Raw genomic sequence first — 12172 nt, 5'->3', positions numbered from 1 at the left:
ATTTCATAAAATATAATGGGCCGACGTTCAAAAAGTGGGGCAACCTGGCAACCATGCTACTCGGCAGTTTCCATGGCTTAGTGACAGTCAGCAGTTTTTTTTCTTTTTACATTTGCTACTATTCTCCAAATTTTACATATAAAAATATTATTTGCTTAAAGCAAAGCTGTCAAAACACAAGTTGCACTGCAAAAGTGTCGGCAGCTTTTGGAATTTTGCCAAGTTCTGTTATTGGCAGCTTTGAAACTTTTTGCATGCTTGATAATGGGACTCTTTATTTTTATATAGGTCGTCCTAAAAATGTCCAAATTTATATTTTGGTATATTTTTGGTTTGGTTCAATTTTTGTCGTTTCTAAAGCCACACGGGATTTATCATAAATAACCCAGCTTCTCTTTACTGAATTAATGGTACTGAGTGAATCTCTGTCCCCTGGTATTATTGTTTAAAGTGGTAGCTACAAGACTCGTGAACAAAAAAAGAAATTAATTGTTTTTTTCTCAGACAAAGTTCATAATTGAGGCTAGTTATTGAGCTATTAAGAAGCCAAAGTGATAAAATCCATTATATTGAAAGCAGAGAAAAAGACAAACGACTGGTTTGATTTTAATGCAAAATTTATTTAAAAGAAAAAGTACAGAATTATTTGACACTTGATTTCATTTCAAATTACGGAGACCACAGTTGGGAAGAAGAAAACAAGGCTGAATAATTATAAAAACATATATGTGTGAGGAAAGAAGAACACGACAGCAAAACTTTAAGAAATTTTTAATAAAATCTCTTGTGAATATTTTATCTCGATTTATCAGCAGTCAACCCAACCAATCATGCACCAAACCATCTTCTGAACAACACTGTGGGGGATTTTAGTGGATGGTGAAGTCATCCCTTCACAAGAGTGCAGGCGGTCTGGTATTATAATCCTCTTTTGTTGCTATTAAAGCTTATTCCAATAGGCAATGCATGGAACACCCCCCAAAAGGTCCCCCTGACCCTTCCCCAAATACTACCAAAATGTTCCACATCTTGGCTGGTCAAGCTCACTACTCCTGGAGGGATGTTATACACAACTACTTTAGTTGGGTACGGGTTTGGGATCCATAGAGCAGACTTTATTGGGATTTTAAGAAGGGTTTTTAAGTTAAGTAGTATGTCTGCTGATTTCCAATCTTGGAGAGCTATTAGCAAAGATCCATCATGGTTAATGTTTAAAGAAAACATGGTTTTTAACAATTTGAGGATTGCAACCCTTATTAGAGTTATCTTATTTATCTTAAATGAGGTATCAGGATAAATTTTTAAGTATATTCCAAGATTATGTGAAGGAGGAGTTGGAGCAAGGGGAGGGCACGGGAATTATTTTTGATTGGGGAGATTTTTCCTTTTTTGGAGCTCTTAGGAAGTACCTCTTGAAAGTCATTTTCGTTTTCATCATGGATAGTGACAAACGCCCCCACTTCAACCATTGTTATCCACTGAATTTGACCCATCATGTGAGCTTTGAGATAATGAGCTTGACCAGCCAAGATGTGGAAAATTTTCGGTGTGTTATGGGGTTCCACCTTTTTCTTTTTCCCAAAATGCCTCCCTCATATGCCATCATCGACACACAACTTAATATTGATTAGGAAATATAGCATAACCAGCCCAGAAATTGAATTTCAAACAAAATTGCATGTCACCTATGGCCTAGAATTCATAGTTGATTTCTTTTAACCTACTATTTTTCTTTTCTTTTTTTGTTAGGCTGCAATTTATTGATACTGTCATAATTGTTATTTTTTCTTTGTTCAATTCTTTATGCATGATACTATCTTTTGTTTTTGCAGATGGTTTCCAATTAAATTAAATTCATTCAGCCATAAAACTGCAATAAGGAGCTGAAAATATGAAAAGCTAAAAAATCCAAAGAAGGGGGTAGCCCGGCTTTCAGTTTCAATGTAACTTCTTTCAAAGCACAATATGCCAATAGAGTATAGCATAATATATGTCAAGACCTTGCAAAATGATGTTTCGAAGAGTACTCTCAAAACAGCAGAATACAAAGCCTCAGAAAACTTAATCAAGCATCAGGTGGTTCAATACTGTTGCCTCACTCATGTCAACTAGTTTTAATGTTTCACTGTGTATTTTATAACAGAACTACACATCAATAAGTACCACTAAAATACAAAAACTACTCAACTATATTTGTGATAACTGGACAAGGATTGTTTGCCTTCCAGAAACTAGCTTAAAGTATCTTCAAAAGTCTCCTTACCTGGTTTCAGGAGTAATAGAGACAACCAACTCCAATTGAAAAGATGGTACTGTTGCCACTTACAACCTCAATTACGTATTTCCCTCTAAATACTTATTAATCTTTTAAATCCTTTCCTCTGTAAGTCTTTTACTCTGAAATTTTAATCTCTCATTAAGTGTTTCTATAATCCTGTGATAATATGTAAATATAATATGTGAAATTTTATGTGACTCTATAATATGTAACCCTATAATATGTGACTCTGGTATTCGTCACACTATATGATAAGACAAGAGATGACAACAGTCTTTTTTAGAAGTTAATGCCCATAGTTTTTTTTTGGGAGACTGATTCATCTTGTAGTAAAGTAGGAAATAGCCAGGAGAGAATCAGCAAGGATAATCTCTCTTCCATACTGTTTACATCTTATAATTTTCAAACTGGATAAAAATTTGGGAGCGATATATTCTTCACGATCCATCTCCAAATTGGACAGTTTCCACTATTATTGATAGTGTCCCTTTTAGTCTTACAGTCCTTTTTGAAAGCCTAATTCACCTTATAATAAACCAGGAGATAACCTGGAAAGAATCTTCAAGGACAATCTTTCTATTGTGTTATTTACGAAGTAATCTTCAAATTAGATAAAGAGATGAGAAAAAAGATCAATCTGCATAATTGATGAACCTGCAACATAATTGGCATTATCCCTTACATTCTTGCAGCCCTTTCTGAGTTGAATTGCTTATATGAAAGCAAAGCATCTTGGCACTATTTTCGAGATATCCAAACTAGGATAGTTTTATCCATGATATTAGCATAATTGATGATAATACCAGTTAGTATTAGCAAACCACTTTGCAAAAAACAAGCAGGTAATTATTTTATCCACTTACCCAATAATTTTGTTTTTACTGTGTCCAAAGAATGCTTCGAAGTAGTAAAAGCCAAAAAAAAACATCCGAAAAATCCTTTTGAGCCAACATAAAACTTGTCCGTAGGAACTCATAGAGTAATTTTGGGAGAATTTTAGCTCTCAAATAAAAATTATAATTGCTTGAACAAGAATCCATCGTTTTATAAGTAAAATAAATGGTTTTAGAAAGTCCTAGATGGTCGAAAATATGACTTAATGGTTGGTAATGAACCAGTAGAATTTGTCAAGCAAAAAGCTAGAATCTTCACTGAGATTCTTAGTAGAAGTGATGGTTTTATCTTGTCAACTTGCCTTGCTCCATGTATTTAAAGCCGGATTCATGGGAAAAGTTTTTTGTAGCTACCCAACAATACGTCATAACAAACTGCATTAGCAATTATTATATCTGTTTAGCATATAAAGTCAATTCATCAATACATTGGCATTCTAAAAAAAAAACTTCATATCTTACATTTTGACATCCAGAGATGCCAAATTACCTTTCAATGATCTTAAAACATCAAAGTATGCAATAATTGTTTGCACACCTAATATAAACCAATCCTGAATAACACATTTTTTTCTGAAATGGATTTTATTAAAGAAAAGAGGCATTCTGTTAGCATTAAATTCAGTCTATATGTTTTCTAGGGTGGATATCTCCTTGGAGATCCTGTGGTCGCATTATTCTATTTATCCAGGGTTATATTATACACTGCAAAAGTTGCTTCCAAAATCTATCCACTAAAGCTATATATCAGGGGGTATCTTATTCAGTTTTGAATAGATTAGGCTGGAGAAGGGGTGTGCATAGCTGTGCTGGTCTCTTGCAACTTGGTACTGTAGTGAGTTACTAGCAGTAGTAGTAGTAAAGCTCTATACATAATTTTGTCCTCTGAACCAGGCCATTGGTCCTGAATGCTTTTCTTTGTTTTATGGGGCATCAAAAACCATGACCCTAAAAAACAAATTGCAAAATCCAGTAGGTAGGCCAAGATTGTGGTAATACAGGAATCTTTAGTAGCATAATTGCACAGCTGTTTTATATTTCTTAATCGAACACAGAGGAGGGGTGTGTATCCTCAAACCTCCGGCCCGGCACCTTTGTAAAAATAGCACATTAAAATAACTCGCCCAGCAGTCACTTTTCAAACAGAGTGTTTTACAATGACAAATATATCCGATAAGGACATCTTTAAATTATTTTACAATGGATATTCAACTGTTGCATAAAAGAAAAACAAAACTACCATAGCTAGCAGCATACCCATATTAATTTCTTGCTATACATTTTGATCAGGAAAATTCACATAAAGAAGTTGTTTTTGTGATGAAAATGTTTACCTTAACCATGATCCTGGTAGACATGGATTACCAGATGTGTTCCTTAAAAAGGCAGATAGAATCCTAGAAAAAAAAACTGATTATCCTCAAAGAAATCTGACAAGAAAAGACTACATTTAAGATACAACTGAACTTAGTTACAAAGCCCATACAGAATTTATAGACAAACAAAATTTAATACAGGTAATGAAAAAAAAAAATCTATGTGCTGGACATCTTTCTCTCCTGGAAAACATGATAATTGGATATTTCTTAGAAAAGCAAGCAGAACAAGGTAAGCCTACATGATGTTGGGGAAAACCATGGCACCATGATCATTTTCACCATCCCCCTCAAAACTTAAAGTATTCACGTAGAAAGCTCCACAAGGGTCCTTCAAACCTAAACTAGGTTTGAACTTCTCCCTCTCCGTTATGTGTGCAAATGTAAAAAAATAGATATTTTAACTTACAAAAGAGTGATTGCATCTTAATGAAATTTCATAGTTAGAAGGATCTCGAAACTTTGATCTCAATCAATCCAATCACTCTGGATCTAGTGTCTTTAGGGTCTCATCTCTGAGACACAATATCCTTTCAAACATCAAATTTCATTAAGATCTGGTCACCTTTTCGTAAGTTACAAATAACTCAATTTTCAAAATTACCCCCCCCCCAATTCCACCAAAGAGAGCAGATCCGGTCCAGTTATGTCAGTCACCTATCTTGGACTTTTGCTTATTCTTTCCACCAAGTTTCATCCTGATCTCTCTGCTTTAAGCATTTCCAAGATTTCCAGTCCCCCCCCCCTAATGACACTGGATCCGGAATGATTGGATTGATTGAGATCAAAGTTTCGAGGTCCTTCTAACTATGAAATTTCATTAAGATACAATCACTCTTTCGTAAGTTAAAATACCTATTTCTTCTAATTTTTCATAATTAACCCCCCCTCCAACTCCCCCAAAGAGAGCAGATCCGTTCCGGTTATGTCAATCCCATATTTAGGACTTTTGCTTATTTTTCCCACCAAGTTTCATCCTGATCCCTCCACTCTAAGTGTTTTCCAAGATTTTAAGTTCTGCCCCAACCCAAGTTCCCCTTCACTGGATCCAGTCGGGATTTAAAATAAGAACTATGGGACATGATATCCATCAAATATCCGTTCAAACGACAAATTTCATTAAGATCCAATCACTCCTTTGTAAGTTAAAAGTACCTCATTTTTCTAATCTTTCAGAATTAACCCTCCCCCCAACTCCCCCAAGGAGAGCGGATCTGTTCCGGTTATGTCAATCATGTGTCTAGGACTTATTATTATTTTTTCCCATCAAGTTTCATCCCTATCCTTCCACTCCAAGCGTTTTCCAAGATTTTAGGTCCCCCCAATGTCACCAGATACGGTGGGGATTTAAAATAAGAGCTCTGAGACACGATATCCTTCTAAGCATCAAATTTCACTAAGATCCGATCACTTCTTTGTAATTTAAAAATACCTCATTTTTTCAATTTTTCAGAATTAACCCCCCCCCCAACTCCCCCGAAGAGAGCGTATCCGTTCTGGTTATGTCAATCACGTATCTAGGACTAGTGCTTATTGTTCCCACTAAGTTTCATCCCAATCCCTCCACTTTAAATGTTATCCAAGATTTCAGGTCCCCCCCTCCAACTCCCCCCAATGTCACCAGATCTGGTTGAGGTTTAAAATAAGAGCTCTGAGACACGATATTTTTCCAAACATCAACTTTCATTAAAATCCCATTGCCTGTTCATAAGTTAAAAATGCTTCATTTTTTTCCAAATTAACAGGCCCCCCACTCCCCCCCCCCCAGATGGTCAAATCGGGAAAACGATTATTTCTAATTTAATCTGGTCTGGTCCCTGATAAGTCTGCCAAATTCCATCATCCTAGCTTACCTGGAAGTGCCTAAAGTAGCAAAACCAGGACAGACCAACAGACAGACTGACAGAATTTGTGATTGCTATATGTCACTTGGTTAATACCAAGCGCCATAAAAACCAGACAAACAAAACGAAAAATTTGTAAAGAATAGATAAATGAGGATACTAATAGCCAGTGAAAAACAAAGAGGACATTGCAAATATTTGGTCAAGATGTCTTTGACTGTCTTCAGAGCAGGATAATAATAAAACAAATTCAGACAAAAAGCTGTTTTGCCCTGTGCCCCTTAAAAAGTGTCATGATTTTGTTTCTTTGTGCATTCTGGTGTAATTATGTCTCTCCATAATGTGCTCAGCCCACAGAATTTATTTGTTATTAATATATATTTGTTAATATCTCCATATACTCCCTTCCAGTAAATACCCAGGGGTCCAATTCTTTTTTTTGTATTTTTGTTTATAGTCTATTTGTATCAAGACAAACCAATGGCTCTGTTCTTTTTCGTTTTTTTTTATATTAAAAAATAAAAAGTCAAATGATAATATAGAAACCAAATCTTAAAAGGAACACTGACCCTATAATAGGAAAACCCTTTCACAGCAATGATGAAAATGTGATTGAGTAAAAAATACAATAGTGAATGGCATTTCAAACTCAAACTTTTATCTTATGTAAGAGGCTAATTGCTTACCAAGTATGGTGTTATCAGAAATTCTATTAGAATGCAAAATATAATTTTGTGGATGGAATAAAAATTAATAAGTTCATTATAAATGTGGCAGAGAAAGGTTTCTCCAGTACCTCTATTAAGGGCAACCTTTTGGTGAAAGTACTTTTTATTTAAACTGCCTAACTCATGAACTGAATTTATTGAAAAAAGACAAAACAAGAGATATATCACTGAATGCCATTACCAACAGCAAATTACACATAAAAATAACCAATACTTCAACATATTCTCCCCTGTAAAGCTCTATAGCCAGGAAAAAAACAGGGGAGAAACAAAACTAAAAAAATTAAACAGATACATTTTTTAAATAATAAATTCACATTGTCAAACCAAACATTACCCCCCCCCCCCCCCCCCAAAAAAAAGTCCAAGCTATGCAAGGGAGTAAAACATGATTCCACCAACAAAAACAAAGCACAGAACCAATCTAGAGACATTAAGTGATCAGAGAACTGGGGAAAAAACTAATTATTTGTGAGAAAATCTCTAACATACTTTTGAAAATCCCAAGTGGCAATCTCGTGCAGACTCTAGGAGAATAGTCCTAATCATGTCACAAGCTATCAGAGGGTTAAGGTCAGATTGTATTGACAGAGTATAAGGTATTTGTAAATTATTCAAAGTGCAGAAATAAAAGATATATTATTACATAATTTCAAATAATCCAAAATTGCATGATTGATAATTTGAAACTTTCACATTGTTTTTCATGCAAGTTGCCATTTCTACAGATTTCAGTTTTGCTGAAACTGTTGGTCAACGCCCAATGTGGTCAGTATTTAGCAGTAGATCTTTCCAGAAGGAAATATGTTAATAAAACAATTTTTACTTAGTAATATGTAAAAAAAATTGTTGTCACCAGATCTTCTATTTGCTTGTACTTTCACTTACTTTTTTCTCTTTTATAAATTTGTTTACTTCCTGTTTGTGAATTACAAGTTTTACATTCAAATGCCTACAGTAACAAACACCATCTATATTTCAAGTTGCCATGGTAGTATTTTGAGAATCTCTCACAAAAAAACAAATCCAGTGGAATTGAGTATAACACAGCAAGAAATAAAGTTGGCAGTACAGCATAAGCTTAAGATAAAGAACAAGAGAAAGGAATTATTAATGAAGCAAAATCAGCCCTAAAAAAATTCTGGAAGGATTTAAATGCCAAACTCACTACTAGAAGAGAAATACCCACTCTTGTTAATAAGGATGATATTTTAGTAGTCTTACAACTAGTTTTACAACTGCTTGACTCAATCCTCAACTCTGCTTTTGAATCAAAACAAAAAGTACTATTCTGATGCAAGAAAGAATAAAGGCATTCTCCTGGTATTGCCTCCTTTGTTTAGCTGACCCCACAAGAAAAAGTGTTACCGCTGAGGATGTAAACATGATTGTGAAAGAACAAATTGATTGCCTAAAAACTGAACTGCTTGCAGAAATGACTATAATGGTTGATTCAGTCACTGAAAGAGCTTCGGAAATTGAAATAGGACTGTTAAAAAAGTGCAACAAAGCTGACATGGAAACACAAGTCAAATACCTGGTTGGAGAAGAACTAAAAGTGTTGAAGGAAACCCTAACAAACGAATTCCATGCCGAGCTCACAGCCATTACTAAGGCTCACAAATTGGAAGCCCGCAAAGAAGTGAAAGACAAAATAAGAAGAGACCATGATAGGCAGCACTGAAGGCTAAATATCATAGCTCACGGAATTCCCAAGCTAGAGCAGGGTACAAGCCAGGAGAAGGAACAGGCTGATATAATGCTCATCAGCGAGCACCTAAAAACCTCCTATAAACTTCCCGAATTTCATCTCAAGAATAACCAGACTGTTGCCAGACAACAGCCACAAAGAATAGCGCCAGTGATATTTACTGTCCCCAACATGATGATAAAAAACGAAATCACTAGAATCTCCTTTTTGAAAAAGGAGACAATTCAGTACCAAAGTGATATAAGCAGGGAGGACAGAGAGAAGCAAGCAAAGCTTGTGAAAGAATTAAAGGACCAGCTGGAAAATGGTGAAAAAGACCTTGTTATCTGTAATAGTCGCATTGTCCCAAAAAACCAGCAGTGAGCAGGGTTGGGAACTTTCCCTTTCTCACTAGTGTAAATAGATCTGATAGTTCAAAATATTTAGACTGTAGTGACAATAGATGCACAGATTTGGAAAGGGATACGGTATCCACAAGTTATGAAGATGCCCAAACAGCTAGTGAAATAAGTGATAGCAGCCCAAGTGATCTAGTACAGAACATTAAAAGTCACTGCTCTAAGTTTCTTTAAGTGCTGAGCACAAATGTAGACTCCTTGCCAAATAAACTAATGGAGTTATGGATCTTAGCAACAAAAAATGATTATGATGTGATTTGCATAGCTGAAAATAAGCTGAAGAATACAAATAACCCCTTGGATGATGCCCACATTGGAATTGCTGGATACTATTTACAAACTTACAAGATGACCCAAGAAGAGGAATCACAGTCTAACCTTATTGGTAAGCAGAATCTCTCTTATTAAAGTTTTGGATTGGGTTGAATATTTAACTATAGAGATTGTACTACCCAAGAAAGTCTAGTTATAGCCACCTTTTACTGGAGCCCAAGTTGCCCAAACCTAATAGAGTCTAAAATGGCACTTTGTAAGGCCCTGCAGTTGCTACAAGATAAGAAGCCAAAGAACCTTTTAATAATTGGAGATTTTAACCTTCCTCCAGTCAGCTGGGTTGATGGCTTAAGGTATTCCCCCCAGTATCATGAGGGTCATGGTATGAATTCTGCTTTCCTCACTTACCTAGCAGAAAATATGCTATATCAATCTGTTGAATCACCAACAAGATTCAGAGATGGACAAATACCCTTGCTATTTGACCTAGTAATCACAGACAACCCAGATCAAATTCTAAGTATTGATCATTTACCACTGATTGGTGCAAGTGATCATGTATGTCTCTTAACAACTATCCAATTGTCACCACCCTCTTCCAACCATATTTGCAGAAGATATATCAATTATGAGAAAATCTGCAAGGAACTAAGGAGAATGCAAAATGGCGACTAGAAAGCACTGTTTGAGCACAAATCAAGAAATGACAGCTGGAATCTCTTCAAGGAAATAATGCTAAAGCATGAGGAGACATGTACCACTATCTCATATATCAAGAGGCCACACACCCTACCTTACTTGACAAAGTCCATAAAATGGGAAATGAACAGAAAGAACAGATACTGGGTTAAATACAGGCAAACCAATTCTTGAGAACAATATGATAAATTCAAAAAAGCAAGGAATAGACTGAGAAAGATTACACAATACTCTACAAAAAAGCATGAAGATATCATTGCTACAGAAACTAAAACTAATCAAAAGAAGTTCTGGAATTGTGTATCATCAGCAAAGCCAAGATGACATTCCATTCCCTACCTAACCACGCCATCTGGCAAAAATCACTAATCATGCAGAGATAGCAGAAACCTTAAACAAACAATATTCCTCAGTCTACACAGTGGAAAACTCTAGAAACATTCCAGATACCCAGGAATATCCTGTCAATGTAACAATGCCAATGGTTGTCATTTTTGAGTCTGATGTCCAAAAACAACTGAAAAAGCTTGATGAATCAAAGTTGAAAGGACCAGATAGCATACACCCAAGACTACTCAAAGAGACTGCTGAACTAATATCCTCACCTTGTTGTGAGGTGAGGATGTTCAAGAAATCACTAAAGGAAAAAGCTGTCCCCTCTGACTGGAAAAAAAAGCCTCTGTTATACCATTACACAAGAAAGGCTCCAAAGACAAAGTTGAAAATTATAGGCCAATAAGTCTAACATCAGTACCTTCAAAGATTCTTGAGGGAATCATAAATGATGCTGTCACTAAGCACTTGACATACAGCAACATCATGTCTTCAAATCAGCATGCTTTCTTAAATGGTCATTCCACAGACACAAACCTAATACAGTCATACAATGAAGTCACCAAACTACTGGAAAAAGGGACACCCATGGACATGATTTTGTTGGATCAAGCAAAAGCATTTGACAAAGTTGCACACCTAAGGCTGAAAAGAAAGCTTCAAGCTTGTTGCATCCACTTGGACATCACTGAATGGATTGTAGACTTACTGGGAGAACAAACCCAAAGAGTTGCTCTTATTAATGATAAAGGAGTATGTGTACTATCATCACCTATACCTGTTCTTAGCAGAGTTCCACATGGAACCATGCTTGGGCCATCACTTTTCAACATATACATCAATGATGCTCCTGAAATACTCCAAAACCTTCTCACACTCTATGCAGATGATTCTAAGCTCATTGGGGCAGCAACATCTTGGGCAGAGGCTGCCTCAATCCAAGCCAATCTCAACAAGCTGGATGACTGGGCTAGACAATGGATACTTGAATTTAATTCAAGTAAATGTAAAGTTTTACATTTTGGCAATAAAAATCAAAAACATATTTACACCATGCAAAACCAAATAACTGGTCAAAGAGAACCCCTAGTTGCAGTTACAGAGGAAAGAGACTTGGGTGTCATAGCTGACTGCCAGTTAAAGTTTCAAAGTCATACTGAAAAGATTGTAGCTTGTGCAAACTGCACTTTAGGGACAATTCAACAAATATTCATGACTAGATCTCCACAAACAAACACCAAGCTATACAAGAGTCTTGTCAGACCAAGGCTAGAAACTGGCATGTCATTTGCATCTCCCTTCAACAAACTGGACAAGGACATGATAGAGAAAGTACAGAGGAGAGCAACAAAGATAGTAGATGGGTGCCAACATCTTCCTTGCCCAATAAGACTGTAAACTCTGAACTTATGCAGCATGAATTACTGAAGAAAAAGGGTGACATGATGAACACTTACAAATTGATTCACAATAATCCAATTTATGGTCTTTTCTTCATCAATTCATCACAGCAGACAAGGGGTCATTCTAAGAAGCTCATAAAGGTCAACGCTCAGAGGAGGGAACACCATCACTTCCTAACCAGTCAGGTAGTAGACCAGTGGAACTCCCTGAGCAATCATACTGTATCCAGTAAGAC

At 35.9% G+C, this 12172-nt stretch overlaps 1 protein-coding gene across 2 annotated transcripts in view; it reads right to left on the bottom strand.

Moving 5' to 3' along the window:
- LOC136026936 (succinate dehydrogenase cytochrome b560 subunit, mitochondrial-like) overlaps window positions 1–12172 on the bottom strand; it is a 26748-nt gene that overhangs the window by 12173 nt on the left and 2403 nt on the right. For both annotated transcript variants that reach the window (XM_065703782.1, XM_065703783.1), the window contains exon 2: window positions 4506–4568. In XM_065703782.1, coding sequence (XP_065559854.1) covers window positions 4506–4568 — 63 coding nt within the window. The remainder of the gene's footprint in view (window positions 1–4505; window positions 4569–12172) is intronic.

This window comes from Artemia franciscana, chromosome 5 (genome assembly GCF_032884065.1).
Source record: "Artemia franciscana chromosome 5, ASM3288406v1, whole genome shotgun sequence".
Lineage (NCBI taxonomy): Eukaryota > Metazoa > Arthropoda > Branchiopoda > Anostraca > Artemiidae > Artemia > Artemia franciscana.
This window is presented reverse-complemented; position numbering and strand designations above follow the sequence as displayed.